The sequence below is a fragment of the Rhincodon typus genome, chromosome 18 (genome assembly GCF_021869965.1).
Source record: "Rhincodon typus isolate 14 chromosome 18, sRhiTyp1.1, whole genome shotgun sequence".
Taxonomy (NCBI): Eukaryota; Metazoa; Chordata; class Chondrichthyes; order Orectolobiformes; family Rhincodontidae; genus Rhincodon; species Rhincodon typus.
This window is the reverse complement of record NC_063349.1, coordinates 35807791-35825820: the sequence shown is the minus strand read 5'-3', so window position 1 is coordinate 35825820 and position 18030 is coordinate 35807791. Positions and strand designations below refer to the sequence as shown.

The 18030-nt window shown below is 38.5% G+C and overlaps 1 protein-coding gene across 2 annotated transcripts in view; it reads right to left on the bottom strand.

Annotated features, from left to right (window-relative positions):
• The window catches only part of grip1 (glutamate receptor interacting protein 1), a 219704-nt gene that overhangs the window by 31945 nt on the left and 169729 nt on the right, over window positions 1-18030 (bottom strand). For both annotated transcript variants that reach the window (XM_048607854.1, XM_048607853.1), the window contains exons 14-15: window positions 6419-6488; window positions 2945-3090 (exon numbers count right to left, since the gene is read on the bottom strand). In XM_048607854.1, coding sequence (XP_048463811.1) covers window positions 2945-3090; window positions 6419-6488 — 216 coding nt within the window. The remainder of the gene's footprint in view (window positions 1-2944; window positions 3091-6418; window positions 6489-18030) is intronic.

Below are 18030 nucleotides of genomic sequence, written 5' to 3'. Positions count from 1 at the left end.
CAATGCAGGGCAAAATAAGTGAAAAAAAATGACACAAATAGAGGTTAATGGCTATGATCTTATAGCCATTACAGAGGCATGGTGACAAGGGCAAGATGGGAACAAAATCTTCAGGGATATGTGACTTATTGAAAGTCAAGGCAGGAAGAAAATAATGCTGGGTAGCCTTGTCAGTACAGAATGGTAAATGCATTAGCAAGAAATTATCTTGGATCAGAAGATGTAATCTTTATGTGAGCAGAGGCAAGAAATAACAAAGGAGAATACAACGTTGGTGGGGGTAGTATAAAGGCCACCTAACAGTAACTATACTGTGGGGCAGAGAATAAACCAGAAGATACTTTTGGGCATATAAGAAAAGTAGTGCATTGACCCTGGGTGACTTTAATCTTCATGTAGATTGGGAAAATCAAATTGACAGAAATAGCCAGAGACTGTATTCAGGACAGTTTCTTGGAACAATACGTTGTAGATCCAAACTGGGATGATGCTATTTTGGATTTGTTAATGTGCAATGAGGCGGTTTAATTAATTATCTCAGAGTAAAAGATCCTTTTGGCAACAGTGACCGTAATGTTGCAGAATTTAGCATTTAGTGTGAGGGCGAGAAACTTGGGTGGGAATCAGTTGATTAAATTTAAATAAAGGATAATTACAAAGTGGACTTGCAGTGAGTTTAGCAGAAAAGACAGTTGAAAGATAATGGCAGACATTTAAGAAAATAGTTCATGACTCACAACAAAGATATACATCCCAGTGAGGAAGGAGGATTTGGAAAAGTCCCAGATTATTGGAAAACTAAAAAAGTAACACCCTTATCCAAAAAGGGTGTTAAAAATAAGTAACTATAGGCCAGTTAGCTTAACATCTGACATTGGGAAAGCGGTAGAGTCTATTTTAAGTACAACATATAGCAATGTACAATATAAGTAAGCAGAGTCAGCATGGCTTCGAGAAAGGGAAACCACGTCTGAAAAATTCATCAGAACTCTGAGGAAATAAACAGGGATACAGGGAAAAAGTGAAGGTAATATATTTGGATTTCCAAAGGCTTTCAAAAAGCAAACATATGCTACTTAATAAGATAAGATACTATGGTGTTTTGGGGACAGTACATCGGCATGGATAATGGATTATCTAATGAACTGAATACAAGAGTTGGGATAAGAAAGGTGATTTCTGGATGTAACCTGTAGCTGGTGAAGTGCCACGAGGATCAGGGCTGGTGCCACAATTATTTACAAGTTATAATAATGATCTGGATGAGGGACGCAAATATACTATAGCCAAATTTGCTGATGACACAAAAAAATGTAGGAAGGCAAGTGGTGACAATGACAGTAAGAGTCTGCAGAGGGATATAGATAAGGCAAGGCGAGGAGGCAAAAATTTGGCAGATGGAATATAACACACGGAAATGTGAATTTATGCACTTTGGCAGAAAGAAGAGAGGAGCTGATTATTATTTAAATAGAGAAAGACTGCAAAAAGCTGTGGCACAGGAGGATCTGGGAGTCTTTCGGCATAAATAACAAAAAAGATAGCATACCAGTCCAGCAGGTAGTAGGAAAAACACATAGAATGTTGGCCTTTATTTCAAAGGGAACTATAAACATAGGGAAGTCTTCCTAAAACTGTACAAGGCACGAGTCGGATCATACCTAAAATACTGTGAATGCTTTTGGTCCCATTATCTGAGGGAAAGCTATATTGGCATTGGAGGCAGCCCAGAAAAGGTTCACAGGGTTGATCCCGGATATGAAGGGACATTCTTACGAGAAGCTAAGTAGGTTGGGCTTGTACTTCCTGTAGTGTAGAAGAGTCAGAAGTGACCTTATTGAAACATATATGATTCTTAGGGGGCTTGACAGCATAAAGGTGAAGAGGATGATTCGCTTTGTGAAAGAGTCTAGAACCAGTGGGGCTAACTCAGAGTAAGGAATCGCACATTTAAGACAAAGATGGGGAAGAATTTCTTTCTTCAGAGGCAACTGAATCTATGGAATTCTTTATTGCACAGAGCACTGGATGCTGGATCATTAAGTTTATTCAAGGCTGAGACAGACCAAATGTAACCAGAAGGGGAATCGAGGGGTATCGGTAAAATGTGGGAAATTGAAGTTGAGGACTATCAGATCAGCTATAATCATGTTGAATAGCGGAGCAGGCTCAATGGACTAAAGTGACTCCTTCTGTTCCCTAATCTTATTACTTCTGTTTTTACTTTTCTTTTTTCTTTTAAAGAAAAGCATATTTCCAGGTAAATAGGGTTATACAAGAGCTTCCTTGGCTAACTCATAGCTCCAACTAACATGACTTTATGGGTAGGCTTCCTGTGATTCAACTCATGACTTTACAATAATTGTATAAACCTCACACTTTAACAATAGTCACAATGAAAGAGAACACAAATACAATAACCTGAACACAAATTCAAGATCCTTAACTATAACAATGGCATCTGTGAATAATTAGACTCGTTCATGATTCAAGTACTTGGTTTTTGCCTTTGACCTTCATAATCTCATATTTTCTAATTAATTTTATTATCTCTCCAATTACAATGACTTGGTCACATAGTAATCTTCCAATAAAAACTTCCATAATTTGATTACTAACATATGAATATTGAATGAAAATGCAAGTTGCATGAGAATCAGTTAAACAAATAAGGTTGGCAGCATTTTAACAGTGCTTAAATTCATAAACAAAATACATGCATGGGCAGCAGAATGGATAACTGTGAGCGTTGTCATTTTTTAAAAACTTCACTGTCAGAATCACAACAATATTTGTGCTGCTTCGCCATATTTCCCGCACTACTTCTGCTCAAGTTAACAAAGGACAATTAGGGAAAACTTTAAACATTTTGACTGAAACTTAGGAATGACTGCTCAGTCACAATGCTCGCCAAATTAAAAGAAAGCTACGTGTTCCTTTCTACCTGAGTTGTCTTCATCTTTGCGTATTTTGAGTTTCACAAGTTCCTCGCACTGATGAAGGATCTGAACTGCATCTTCCATGGAACAGTTATCTAAACGGATGCTGTCTACAGCAAGCAGCTTGTCTCCCAGCTCCAATGTTCCAGTTCTGTTTGAAAATACACAATGCTTATGAAAAACAGTCATCACTCAAGCTTTAAATCTAAATTCACATTGGAAGTTGAAATCGATCGTTTCTTCACCTGTTCTTCAGTATTTTGAAGTCATAATTGATGGAGTATTAATTGAACAGTGCTTTATTACATTGGAGATTGTCAAGTAATTCTAATTTACGCAGAGATAAGCAACTGCAATTATCATTAGAAAATCTAAGTTGGTGATGATAAACTTCCCTGATGACCAACAGATAAAAGTACTGCCCAATATACCACCAAGCTAAATGGGTTAGAAAATCTAATGTTCAATTACCAGCCCATCTGGAGCTAGCTGATTTTCACAGGAGCATGTGAGATCCCAGAGCACAGAGGTGAAATATCAGCTATGAATCCAGCTTCTTTGTGATTTATACCTGAAAATGTGTGTGCATACATTGAATGGTGAACAGGATTAAAATGGTTGTCAAATTACCTGCCAACACTTACTATCAAATCTCATGTAACGGGTAGCTCTAAGACTGCCGTGCTTTATAGAAATACATCTGATCAAATGTCAATGGATGAAGGCATCAGTAGAATATGGCAGAAATGACTTAAATACAATATACAATTGAGGAACCGTGTGCTAAATATTGAAACATTTCGACTTTAGACACATTGGTGGCTATGAGCTAGATCAAAGGAAAGCACATCTTCATGATTAATGAATGATTTTTCTTGAACAAGTGTATGTTGAGTCCTCACTTATTGCTTGTCCCTAATTGCCCTGAGTTGATGGTGGAGCGCCGCCTTCTTGAACAATTGCAGCCTTGTGCCCATGACACATCCAAAAGGTTGGGAATATTAGGATAATGATACCACTGAGCAGGAAAATGTTTGAGGAATATTGTCGCCTCCAAGTTCCTCTCCTGTCATAAACCATTCCACATGGTCCTATGTTTCCTTGATTATAATTACGAATTCCCTACTTTTGGAAGTATCACCATTACAGGGTTGCAACACCTTTTCTACACTTACTCCATCAACTATTTCATAATTTGAAAGACCCCATGAAATTACCCCTCAATCTTCTCTTTTCTAGAGAAAAGAGCACTTGTCTGTTCAATCATTCCTCCTACGTCCAATCTGCTTTCATTACAGGAAATAATTTTTCACCTTTAGTGCCAGTACATCCCTTTTATGAACACAGAAGCCAAATGAGATCTATTTTGGTTTTATATAAGTTAACATAACTTTCTCCACTTTTTAATTTTATCACTCTGAAAAGAACCAGATTACTTTGCTGGTTTTGTTACTCTAGAGTTACTATTTCTAGTGATTTCTAAGATCCCTCTGTTTCTCTTGTTTCATGTTTCATTTGGACAGCTAGATTCCAACAGTACGCGGTTTTGTTATTCTTCCTGCTGAAGTGTACTATGTCACACTTACCTGCAACAAAAATTAATTTGTCAATATGTATCCACTTTGCAAGTTTATTAAAGTTGCCGATGTCCATCTCTGTAATAATCTCACTTGCCAATTTGATAGCTATAAATTTGAAGTTGTACTTACAAAAATCTGTGTCTCAACCCCGTATAGACAAAAACCTAACCTTAAAGCCCTCTGTGGTAAAGAATTCCACAACTTTACTAGCCTCTGAAATAAGAAATTCCTCCTCTTCTCTCTCTTAAATAGGCGACCCCTTACTCTGAGATTATGCCCCTTGGTCATGGGCTATCCCCCAAGGGGAAGCAAACTTTCTGCAGCTTCTCTGTTAAGTCCCCTAAGAATTGTATATGCTTCAATAAAGTTGCCTCTCATTCTTCTAAATTCAAATTATGCAACCTTTCCGCATAAGAATATCCCTCTGGGGATCAACCTTGAACATAGGACACAGAACAGTACAGCACAGGAACTAACCCTTCAGCCCACCAAGTCTGTGCCAATTATGATGCCATTCTAAACCAATCTCATTTGCCTGCACATGGTTCATATCTCTCTATTCCTTTCTTGCTCGTGTGTCTGTCTAAATGCCTCAAACTCTGCTTTGACCACCTCCCATGGCAGTGCATTCCAGGCATCTACCACCCTCTGTGTAGAAAACTTTCCTTGCATACCTCCCTTAAACTTTCTCCCTCGCATCTAAAACCCGTGTCCCCTAGTGTTAGACATTTACACCATGGGAAAAAGACTCCAACTATCCACCATATCCATGCTTCTCTTAGTTTTATATACTTCTGTCAGGTCGTCTCTCAGCCTCTAATGCTCTAGCGAAAACAATCCAAGTTTGTCCTATTTCTCCTCAAACCCAATACATTCCAATCCAGCCAACATCCTGGTAAACCTTTATTGCACCCTTTCAAAAGCCTCTACATCATCACTAATATGGGGACCAGACTGTACACAATACTCCAGATGTGGCCTAACTGAAGTTGATTAGACATGCAACATGACTTGCCAACTTTTATACTCAATACCCTGACCGATGAAGGCAAGAACACCATATGCCTTCTTTACCACCTTATTCGTTTGTGTTGCCATTTTAAGGGCCTTAAGATCCCTCTATGTATCTCAGGGTCCTGCCATTAACTGTATACTTTACTTTTGCATTTGGCCTCCCAAAATTCATCACTTCATACTTGTCCAAATTGAAGCTCCATCGGCCATTTCTCTGCCCAACTTTCCAATTTAGTGATACCTTCTCTGGGTTGCCTCCAATGCCAGTACATCATTCCCTAGATAAAGCTCCCAAAACTATCCACAGTATTCCAGCTGTGATCCAACTAGTGCCTTGTATAGTTTTAGCAAGACTTCCGCGTTTTTATACTCCATTCCTTTTGAAACAAAGGCCAACATTCCATCTGCCTTTCCCATTTACCTGCAGAGTTTGAAAGCTAGCTTTTTGTAATTTGTACACGAGGACCCCTAAATCCCTCTGCGCTGTGGCTTTCTGCAGGGTCTCTCAATTTAAATAATATGCAGTTCCTTTATTTACCCTGCCAAAGTGTATAACCTCACTTTATCCCCACAGAAAGGATGGACAGATGATAGGAAGAGCTTATAATAAATTGTCACTGAAACCGTACTTACATTAAAGATATTAACAGATTGTGAGAACAATGAAATCTCTTTAATGGCAAGGTGATTTGTTGTTCCTATGCTTGGCTAAAATGTAAATGATTGCACTTCATTCAAGCTGCTGCACAAACCATACAGGCCTTACCATAAGCCTCACACACATACATCTTATTTTGCATAAACCGCATTTAGTCCTTTTATGAATACATAACTCAAAGCATTTAATGACCAATTTTAAAATACTTGCAAAGTGAAAAAGCTCACCTGTGTGCAACACTTCCTTTCTTAATGTCTGAAATAATGAGTGGATCTCCTGGTTTTCTGCTGGCAGGTGCTGTAGTAAAAGAAATGGATTTTCATATTATGCAACATTTTCGAAGAAAAGACTTTTTGTGCTCTTTAATAGTTACTCCTTAATTTTAAAACAAAAACCTTCAGACAGATGCACATGGGTAACTGAACACTAAAGCGTGCTGTGCTTTTACAGTGACAAAGGCAGAATGGAAGGAAAGAGAAAATAATTTAAAACCTTTTGATAATTTACTATCTTCTTGCCCAAAGAAGGCTGATAAAAAAGACTCCAAAAAAGATTGCCACAATCTATAAGTTCTCTCAAAATTAAACAATAAAAGACCATTTAATTTGACTTCAGCCAATGGAAAAATTACAAAATGATAATTACACTGATGTTGGAATGGCTTAAGAATGAAAATGATACATCATACACTACCATTGTAATTTATTGATGATGATTTTCAGGTATTATGAAACAAAACTGGCTCCCAACCATTTTCACTGTCGTATTAACTCATTGTTGCTCACTTGATAACTGCTCCATTTAGGTGAAGTGCAAGTCAGAGTTCCCAGGTCAGATTCCTAATCCCAACCCTTCAGCCAGGGTTAATGGCCCTGGGAAATGAGGTGGAGGAGAAGTGGAAGGAAGCTTGACAGTTTCTACTTTTAATTACTGTTCAGTAGTACTTGTGGAAAGTGCACATGCATATAATTTGGACAAAGACAGAATCTGGCCACAATGAACACATGACTGAATATCATTGTAGTACTCACCGGTTAAGCTAACACTAAAAATAGACAAAAAAAAACCCAAAAAGAACTGCGGACGCCATAAATCAGAAACAAAAATAAAAGTTGCTGGAACAGCTCAGCAGGTCTGGCAGCATCTGTGAAGAGAAATCAGAGTTAACGTTTCAGGTCCGGTGACCCTTCCTCAGGGCTTTTCCAGCAACTTCTGTTTTTGTTACTAAAAACAGACAACTGACTTAGATAGTATTAAATGATCAGTAACTGGAGAATTATATCTCAGCATGAGCGAGCATCATCAGAAAAGCAGAGATGAAGTAGTCGAGTGGAGGCAAAAATAAATAATACTCCAATTAAGGGCCTCTTGGAGCTGAGTCCACAAAAAGATCAGCCATGATCTTATTGGATGGCAGAGCAGGCTCAATGGGCCAGATGGTCTACTCCTGCTCCTATTTCTTGTGTTCTCATGATGTTTGCATTAAAGATGTTATGGGAGAAGTTGGGGTAGTGGTAATTTCACTGGACTAGTAATTCACAGGCCTGGGGACATGGGTTCAATTCCCACCATGGCAGCTGGTGGAATTTAAATTCAATTAATAAATCTGGAACATAAAACTAGTCTCAATAAATTGTCATGAAAACACGTCGGGTTCACTAATCCGGTAATGACATACCTACGCTATACATGATTGCTGACCTACTACAGAATGATTGATTTTTAACTGCCCTCTGTTTGACGTGGCCAAGCAAGCCACTCAGTTCAAGGGCAATTAGTTGGCAACATATGCTGGCCTTGCCAATCACGCTCTCATGCCATAAGATAAGGTTGTTTTTAAAGAGACAGCTTTTTAAAAACAATCAGTTAATCCTATAAAAAATAGATAATACAGTGAGATGAGGAGTTTTTTCAGTTGGAAACATTTCTCTATGCACACATTTCACTTCCATACAGAGCAGCAGAACACAGTTTCTCTCAGATCACTTGAGGGAAACTGTTTATTTGCATTCAGTTTTTCATACTTAGTTTCAGGTTCCGGAATTTCAAAAGTTTACTCAAGATTCTATTATGCATCTGACATAAAAAGTACTCTATTGTTTTTTACCATATGCATGGAAAAGGTCACCTCTACTAAATGACATCAATATAGCTTACCAAACAGAAATTTAATTGATGAGCCTGCATTAATGAGATCACAAATAACTTGATGGTCTTTTGTGCATAGCAAATGGAATTACAGTCCATTACCTAACAAGTCAGAAAAACTGCAAGAATTCTATTAAACAAATTGGCCAGATCATTATACAAAGACACAAATGAACTCCAAGACTATAGCATACACTTAGAAATGATCAAGTGCATACCACTTAGGAATTAAATCGCCAATTGTTGACTGTGGGGTTCTTGTGGTATAATGGTTGTGGTCCTACCTTTGAGCTAGGAGGCCTGAGTTCAAGCTCCACCTACTCTAGATGTGTGTAATAACATCTTTGCACAGGGTGATCAGAAAATATTTCAATTATTGAATGTTTCTTGGGGAATACCTTCAGTTTGTCAATCTTTTCCAGCTGCAGCAGTGAATTTTACAAACTACTGTGTGCTGATGTACAGAATTGATTTATTGATTGAATGCTAGTTGATAGTTCAAGGAAACATTTAAACACCTGCAGAGGCTCAGGGGAGAGCAGATCAGAGATTTACACCACAAAATTCCACAGCATTACAAGTGAGGAGAGACCATTGACCTGAGAGATGATTGAGCACTGTAATTATTCATCAAGTGAAAGGATATCTCGGTACAAAAAGAAACCTTGACTGCTATCCTAACCCTCCACCACAAACACGCATGTTCAGTAGTCTTGGAGATCAACTGTAGAGATGGTACTTGCTGTCGACATAATGCAGAAAATCTGGATGTTGGCCCAGTAGAAAAAGGCCCATTTGAAGAGAACTGTGTTAAGGTTACAGGCTTGATTGCTGAAGTAAAATGGCAAAGGTGTACCCATCATAAATAGACAAGTCATTGTGCTGAATGGTGCAATGGGGACATGCTGGATAGCAGGCTCTCTGCTCGTTTCTCCATTTTTTCCTGGTCTTGTGCTTTTCTCTTCAGTTTCTCATAGGAGCCTGCAATCTTGACCTGTTTCACATCAATAATATCTTTTTCTTCACCTGCGTCCCTCTAATCATCATTAAATCACCTCCTTCGGCAGGTTCTAATGTCTTAGAACGTGGCCAACCCGACCTTGATGATGTATAAGAGTCACCTTTTGTCTGCCACCACCTTGAAAATGTTTTCTTTGTTCATGTTCTCTCCAACTGACTCACTCCAAACTTCTCCACAACCACATCATAACATTTAATTTTTGGATGTCCGTTTTTCTCACAGTCCATTTTCTACATTAAATTACATCCAAATTAGTAGCTTATCCTGTTTAGTCCTGTCATGAAAGAAACATTCAGCTTCTGCGATGGAATTGTCCCAGTCCAGCAGTAGTGGACAGAATTGAATCAGCTGCAGGACGATCATCCAGAACAGCCCAGCATAATCTTAGGGTATTTGATTCTAACTGCGATTATGAAATCCCTACACCAATAAGTATGTTTGATATATGAGAGGAGACAAATCAGAGACTAGGGACGAGATTGGATTAAAAGAAATCTTCTGCATCTCTTCAACCTGCTGACCCAACGATGGTTGCTCCTAGTTTTTGATGCCAGGTTTGGCTGGCAATGTGCAATCTTCCCAATCCTAAGAGTTATAAAGTGACACCAATGCCATTATCAGCTCATGACTTTCTCAGTTCCATTAGGTGTCAGATGGCCAAGGCAGGTAGGCTGCTGCTGGAGTCCCGGCAGTTAAAATATGAGGTGCATAGTCTTCCAAAAACTACTCACGTACCATGTTCACACCATGTGGCCTAGGTCAGAGTTGAGATTTTGACGTACCAACTATTTAGCCATCAATCACAGCAAGCAGTATACTTAATGGTTTCGATGCAACAATGCTTAGCAACCTGAGCCAACACAGATGTTATGCTGCCTTCCAGCCTTGTTTGATTGTGGATGACATTTAATTTATACCAACAAAAAAAAAATTCCAGGCTGTAATCTCAGGGTTTAAGGTGACACTTATACATTATTCAAGGTTCACATTTCAAGATGTTACAATCTCTGATTCCAATTTAATTAGATCTTTTAACCATTTCAATAGCCATTTTTCCCTTCACACATGCTATAGATCCAATATTATAAAATTTGTTAACAATCCAGAACCAACACTTAGGCGTAATGTTTATGTTACTGTCAGATGTTATTCAAAGACAGGTTTCATAAATGCTAAACTAGCTTTCATCTGTGATTCAATATCATTAATATATGAACTGTAACAGCATGTGTCCTTTTACCTGCACAGTAACATGTAAACTGAAACACACTCAATATTTATGGAATACACTAGCTATTTTAATAATGCGGATCAGTCCAAATGAATCACATCAATGTGTTGGTGGTGTGGAATCCGTATTATACTTTATTTAAAAATAAACAGAATCAGTAATGTAATGTAAAGGGCTCTCATTTTCCCACACTTCCAACTACTGAGCTGTGGGAATTCAACTCTCTTTCTGCAAATGTGTTTGCCTGTATGGAATTCACATGAAGAAGAGAAAACTACGAACCTCAATATTTCAAAGGAACTCAGGACTTTCAAATATGCCATTTCAACTTCAAATCTGTAGGCAGGCAATTGGGAAGCCAAACTACGAAAACACATAGCAGGCTTCAGCAGTGGTGAATAAAAACCAAAAGAACTGTCAATGCTGCAAATTAGCAACAAAAACAAAGAACCGAGGAAGGATCACTAGACCCGAAACGTTAACTCTATTTGCTCCTTCACAGATGCTGCCAGACCTGCTGAACTTTTCCAGCAACTTTGATTTTATTCAGCAGTGGTGATTCAGGCTTATACTAGTTGGCTTAAGGGTCTTCTGTGTTGCCAATGCAGTCCCTCTATATAATATGCACAAATTATAACATTATTTAAAGTCCATTTGAGGGGCATGCATGTTGCTGGTAATTTACTGTCTGTTCCTAATTGCCTTCAAAGAGGTAATGATGAGCCACCTTCATCAATACAGCTAAGTGATTTACTGATAAGAAGGCAGCCAGGAGTCAACCACAGCATCATAGAAAGGGGACCATTTATTGCCGAGAATGGTCAAGGGTGGTACTTCTGCATCCCTAACGGGTATTAGAGAACCAAATGGGGTATTTATAATAATTTAAGTTCTTTTTCCCCTGCTAGGTTTATTTGATTCTTTGACCTTAAATTCTTCAGTCATGATGAGATTTCAACTCGGATCTGCGGCTTACTAGCCCAGTAACATAACCTCGATTTGAGCACACCTTTAAAGAAGATATGATGCACTTCTCTAAAGATGGAGAAGAAAACTAGTAGTAATTCAAAGGAAGCTTATTTGTACAAGTTGAATTACATTTACTTTGGTAAGCTATTTGTATTTGAGAACACAGAAGCATATTACTGCAGTAGACTAGATGTTTTACACTGTCAGGAGAATTTCACAACACTGCTATGACTCAAAAACAATACACACAAGAAAGCTTATAATTGAATGTGGAACAAGACATAGGAACAGAAATAAACCATTTAGTTGTCAAAGACTGTTTTGATGTGTAATGAGATTGTGGCCAATATGTAGTGCAACTTTATATACTCGTCTTTGTGTCCTATCCGTAAAAAGCTTTGGTTAACAAAAATTTATCAACCTTACATGTAAAATGAGTAATTGATCTAGCATCAGCTGTCATTGCTGAAGGAGTTCCAAACTTCTGTCGCACTTCTGTGTGTTGAGTATTTTCTAATTTACATCTTGAAAGGTCCAGCTCTAATTGTTTTAGACCAGACTTTCTAATCTACCCGGTCTGTTCCCCTTTATAATGTGAAAAATTTGGTAAAATCACCCCTTAAACTTCTAAATTCCAGGGAATGTTTTTATTGAAATTTAATTGCAGAAGGCCCGGGTTCAATTTTAGCCTCGGACGATTGTCTGTGTGGAGTTTGCACATTCTCCTCGTGTCTGCGTGGGTTTCCTCCGGGTGCTCCGGTTTCCTCCCACAGTCCAAACATGTGCAGGCTAGGTGGATTAGTCATGCTAAATTGCCCATAGTGTTCAGGGATGTCTAGGTTAGTTGGGTTATAGGGGGATGGGTCTGGGTGGGATGCTCTGAGGGTCAGTGTGGACTTGTTGGGCCGAAGGGCCTGTTTCCACACTGTAGGGATTCTATGATATGATTAGAGGGGACATGAGAAAAAATGTTTTTTTTTAAAAACGTAGAGGGTAGAGGGTGTCTGGAATTCACTGCCTGCTTTGGTGGTGCAGGCAGAGACCGTAACCTCTTAAAAAGCACCTTAAGCGCTTTAAGTTGCAGGGCAATGGGCAGTGTAGAGGAAGATAGGCGCAGAAAGGGCATCTGGGAGCGTTTGATCATCATGGACAAGATGGGCTGAATGACTTCCTCCTGGGCTGTATCATTTCTATGGTTCCTCAAAATTCCATGTGGCATTCTGGTAAACCTATAAAACACTGACGCCAATATATCTTTCCTAAAGTATAGTGTCCAGAAATGCTAACAGTACTCCAAGTATGATTAAACCAACTGAAGTCTGAATTCTATTTCCCCCTTGCATTCTTGTCATCTAGATTAAAGAGAGTCAGGATTCCAATAGCTTTCATGATTACTTTCTGTACCTATTTATAACATTTAAATAGTCTATGTATCTGGATTCCAAGTATCCAATTCTATCATTGTTCTATCATTTTAGGGCCAAAGTGGATAACCTTTCATTTCTTTACGTTGAATTCATTTGCCACAGTTTTGCCTACTTACCTAACCCTAACCCCTTCTAATCTAATAACATACTTGCAATATTAAATTTCCATCTTCATTACATACAATGCCATCCATCTTTGCGTCATCACAAATTTGGATATGTGACCTCATCTAAATCCTTAATAAAAATGAGGAATAATTGAAGCTCTAACCAAGATCTCCATGGGACACCAACGCTCACATGCTACCAACTAGAGAACCTGCCCATTATCTCTACTCGCTCTCCTGCTCTGCTTAGCCACTTCCCTAACCAGGCCAATAAATGTGTATTCAACTCTATGAGTTTCAGCATTAGTTAGGTCTCTTATGAGGGACTTTATCAAATGCCTTCTGAAAATTCATTTAAGTAACAATCATTGAAATTCTCCCATCAAATACTTCAACCACGGATTACCTAGCCTTGAAAAACTGAAGGAACATTCAGGTCTAATGATAAAGTTTCATCCTTTTGTACAGAATAGTTTATTCAGACAACAGACTCAGCTACAGAAAAGTTAAAACTAACCTCCAAGAACAGGATTTCAAAATACTTTTTAGGCTCCTTCAGATGCTTTGAAATGTTTCTGATTCCAATGCTCTCCTAGCTGATTTCTATTCTATAAATTACACTTCATTCAGCACTTTGCTGCTTTTAGTTACTTTAATCAACCTGTTCGAACAGGTTACGTCACATACCCAGGGCTGGGAGGGCCTAAAATTGGATCTTCTAGCCTAGAGACCTCTATGCCACAACATCCTCAATGTTACAAACTTTGTTTTTGTTAGATTTTTAATGAACCTGTTTGGGTGTGCCATGATACACCTCTGGAGCAGGTGGGACTTGAACCTGTACTTCCTGGCCCACAGGTAAGGAAACTTCAACTGCTCTAGAAGATCCCTTCCTCACTGCTGCTTAAATCGTTTCCCATAGCCAGTCGCTAAGCCTCATCATTCCTGTCAGTGATCTATACTGATTAATGGTGCAGGCAATGCTTCACATTTGAAATTCACAAGTTCCATCCCTTCCTCATTGTCCCTAATGCACACCTTCCTTGCCGTTTCAGGAACCTTAGTCAATGGGAGGAAGTCTTTCGCATTGAACATATTTTGTTTAGCACATCACTCCTTCTACCAATGGCAGCTACACCACCATTTGTTTATGGTCCATACACCAGAACTCCCTCCCTAAACCCCCATGCCTCCCTCCTCAGTTAAAACCATTCTGAAAATACAATCTTTCAAACACACTTTTAATCACTTTTTTTTAAGCTCCACGTCCTTTTCTTTCTCATTACACCTCTGCATTCTTTTTGAAGACATTAAAGGAAATGGCCAAAGGGGAGAATAATAGGGGGTTAAGGCCAGGGAACTTGGTGAGGGTGGAGATAGAGAGGTAAAGGTTCTTCCTAGCGGTGAGGAAGGGGAATAATTCGGTCACTAGGCCCAGCAAAAATGTAAATACACATATATATATTCCAGAGTCTAAAAAACGCTGGAGTACGTTTCAGCTACCAGCATTACCTCCAGTTACAGATAACATTCATAAATCAGCTGGACTTTGCAGATCATTTGTGCTGTTTAAGTCCAGAGATGAAGTGACACCCTTATTACTTAATGTGAAAATTATCAGCTAACATGAAAACAATGTATAAGACTATATTAAAGATTAACTGTCCCCAGTTTCAAATTCTCTCCACTGTTAATGGAGAAGAAGCATCAGAGGGGCAATCAGCTTTGCTCTATTTATAATAACGTCTTAAAAGACGTTAAAAAGTGAATTCATGATTTCACTACAAGTGATGACCTGAAGCAATTTTGCCTGTGCAGCCTAAAATTGATGCCTTTTCAAATTAACTCCAGAGTAAGATAATTGACATATATGGTCTTGTAAAAAGCAGGTGCTCTCCACAAGGTACATTAATTTGTTCTTGGCAAGTTATTAACACTGAGTCATTGAAAATCAAACTGCTTAATTAATGAGCTATAAATTGCACTACTGAATGAGTTTTGCTGAGCTACATTATGATAATTAGTACTAAAGCCAGTTGAAAAAGGGGGTTAGGGAACCAGACACACATTCATGATCCATACCACTACTTCAATATAGTTATTTTCCAACGGTAGGTTGGAGATATGCGCCTAGACTTTGGCAGGCAGCAATAAAGACAGTGAGCTTGCCATTGATCTTTAAGAAAACTGCCCTTAAAGGTTCTGCAATCCCTGGGAGAGGAATTTCCCCTTAACTGATAGCAGTTTAAATCTAGCATCCCATCAAAGGGGTCTCTTGGCACATAGCCGTAGTGATATCAACAAATAAGTAGGCAACCGATCAAATTGGACCATTCACACACTTGGGAAGCCAAACAATTAAAACCTTAAAATCTTTGACTTTTAATTTAAATTTTCAGATAGTGAAATAAATTGTGACAATATTAAGATAGAAGCTAACGAAAATCATTTGGTTTGCAATGCAGAATGACACACTGAGTTCAATTTTCACACCGGCTGAAGTTCCCATGAAGGACTCTCCTTCTCAACCACTCCCCTTGCCCGAGATGTGGTGACCCTCAGGTTAAACCACCACCAGCTGTCTCTCTAATAAGTGGATAATCCTAAGGTCTGGTAGAACTATAGCGACTTTAATTTCCTCTGTGCCCTTTGCCCCTGATTATTTAATATTTATCGGGGAATATTATTAGCATCTTCTATTGTGAAGACTGAAGCAAAGTATTTATTCAACTCCTCTACCATTTCCTGGTTTCCCCATTACTATTCCCTCAACTGTCTTAGCTGCTAAACTATTTTTCCAGTTCACTCCAGCTAACCCTGGCCTCCCTCCTTTGCAAATACTCTTATTTAATTTTATGATCGCTGTTTCTAACCCAAGCTTCTCTCTCGTAATCTGAATGCGAAGCTCTACCATGTTATGATGTTATTACCATTGTTTCCAAGTGGATCAATTAATCTTTGAGTAAAAAAAAAAGATAAAATCAGCTTTTCCGTGAGGATTCTTAGCCATAATTATAACATTAGTGTGCTGCTAAAACAGAGTCACACTGCATTCAACATGTTGTAAATTTTATGATATTTTATTGACATGGAAGTTTTCACTAAATCACGACTGTATAGATGAGTGTACTCTGTGGGACTTTTAGATCACATCCAATGAGGAGGTTATGCTTAGTGCCAAGCAACAAAATATCAAATGTTCTGTAGAAGGGTCACTGGACCTGAAATGTTAACTTGGGTTTCTCTCCACAGATGCTGCCAGACCTGCTGAGTTTTCCCAGTAATTTCTGTTTTTGTTTCTGTTTCTGTTTCCAGCATCCACAGTTCTTTCAGTTTTTTTTAAAAATCACATGTTCATGATTAATCAATTGGGAATACTGTAGCAGCATGCCATTATACATGTTTTAATAGCTGTTTAATACATTCCAGCAGCTTTAAGATAACAATTTTCTCCCACTGTTCTCAAAGTTCAATGGTTTGATCAACAGCCAGCCATGACTGATTGTGATTTTTATCCCCATTCAATAATTTGTAGCAGTATTTCTTTACAATTTGTACAGCTCTTACATATTAGTCATTTTTAAAGTGGCATATATTAACTTTAAATAAAATCTTAGAATCCGTACAGCATGAAAGTAGGCCGTTCAGCCCATCAAGTCCACACTGACCCTATGAGGAGCATTCCTTCCAGACCCAACTCCCTACAAGTCTGCATTCCCATACTTAATCCACCTTACCTGCACATCCCTGGACATTATGGGCAATTTAACATGGCCAATCCACCTAACCTGCACATCTTTGGACTGCATGGGAGGAAACCGGAGCAATTGAACGAAACCCAGGCAGACACAGGGAGAATGTATAAACTCCATACAGACAGTCACCTGGGGCTGGAATTGAACCCGGGTCCCCAGCCCTGTGAGGCAGCAGTGCTAACCGGTGAGCCACCGAATCAAGCACCAACAGGTTGTCTTGCAACCTTTCTTTTTCAGGAAATCATTCATGTACTAGGAACATTGTTAATTGGTTGTTTGCCTCCAATATTTGAGAAAAAAGAAAATAATTCTTTATAAAGGTTAGAGAGAACAGCACCCAGAGAGTGGACTGCTTGCCGAAATATAGGAAGAGTAAGATTTAAACTGCTGGTTTCCAGTCATCAAGTGTTGAAAACATCAGCAGCTTATCAGTGACAAAATATTTATTTTCATATGAAATTTGAGATTTACGGCATGTATATCTTCACAATGATCGCCCGAAATTGGGTCTGCTTAATTGACACATTAATCCAGTAATTTTGAATATAATAATTACTACAGAGCCTGGACAAATATTTGCCTGATTTGAATGTTGCTTGACAAATACATTCGAATGCAAATTTCAGTTTGTTTTGTCCCTCTCGTCTCAAATTTCTTATTTTCTTATCCTTAATGTGTTGACTCTTGCTGATAGTCATTCGTCAATTGGGAGCATAGACAGCAAAGCCCGTCACACTGTTCAACAAATCCTGCCTCATTTTTCCTTACCTCATCCAAGAAAACTGATAACAACTGCTGTTGTCCAGCTGTTGACTTGGATGCTTGTCTGTACTGTATTACTTAATAATGCACCAAGACAAGGATTGCATTTTCATTTTTAATATGAAGCATGGTGTAGTACTTCATGCCATGAGAACGTGATCCTCATAGAAAATAAAATCTATAATCCCACACCTAAAATGGAAAGCTAATTTATTCTGCAGATTAGCAAACTAAATCAAGAAATTCCATTTGAACTGATTTTTGGCTCAATGTGCTAATTCTGAATGCATGATATCCTGTCTAAACCCGATTCTAAAAATTTGACCAATTCTATTTCTTTTATGTCAATATTTCAGGAAAATTATTTCAAGAAATTTAACTAGTTGCTTAAGGTTCTTGTGAAGATTTGTAGCTCGGGC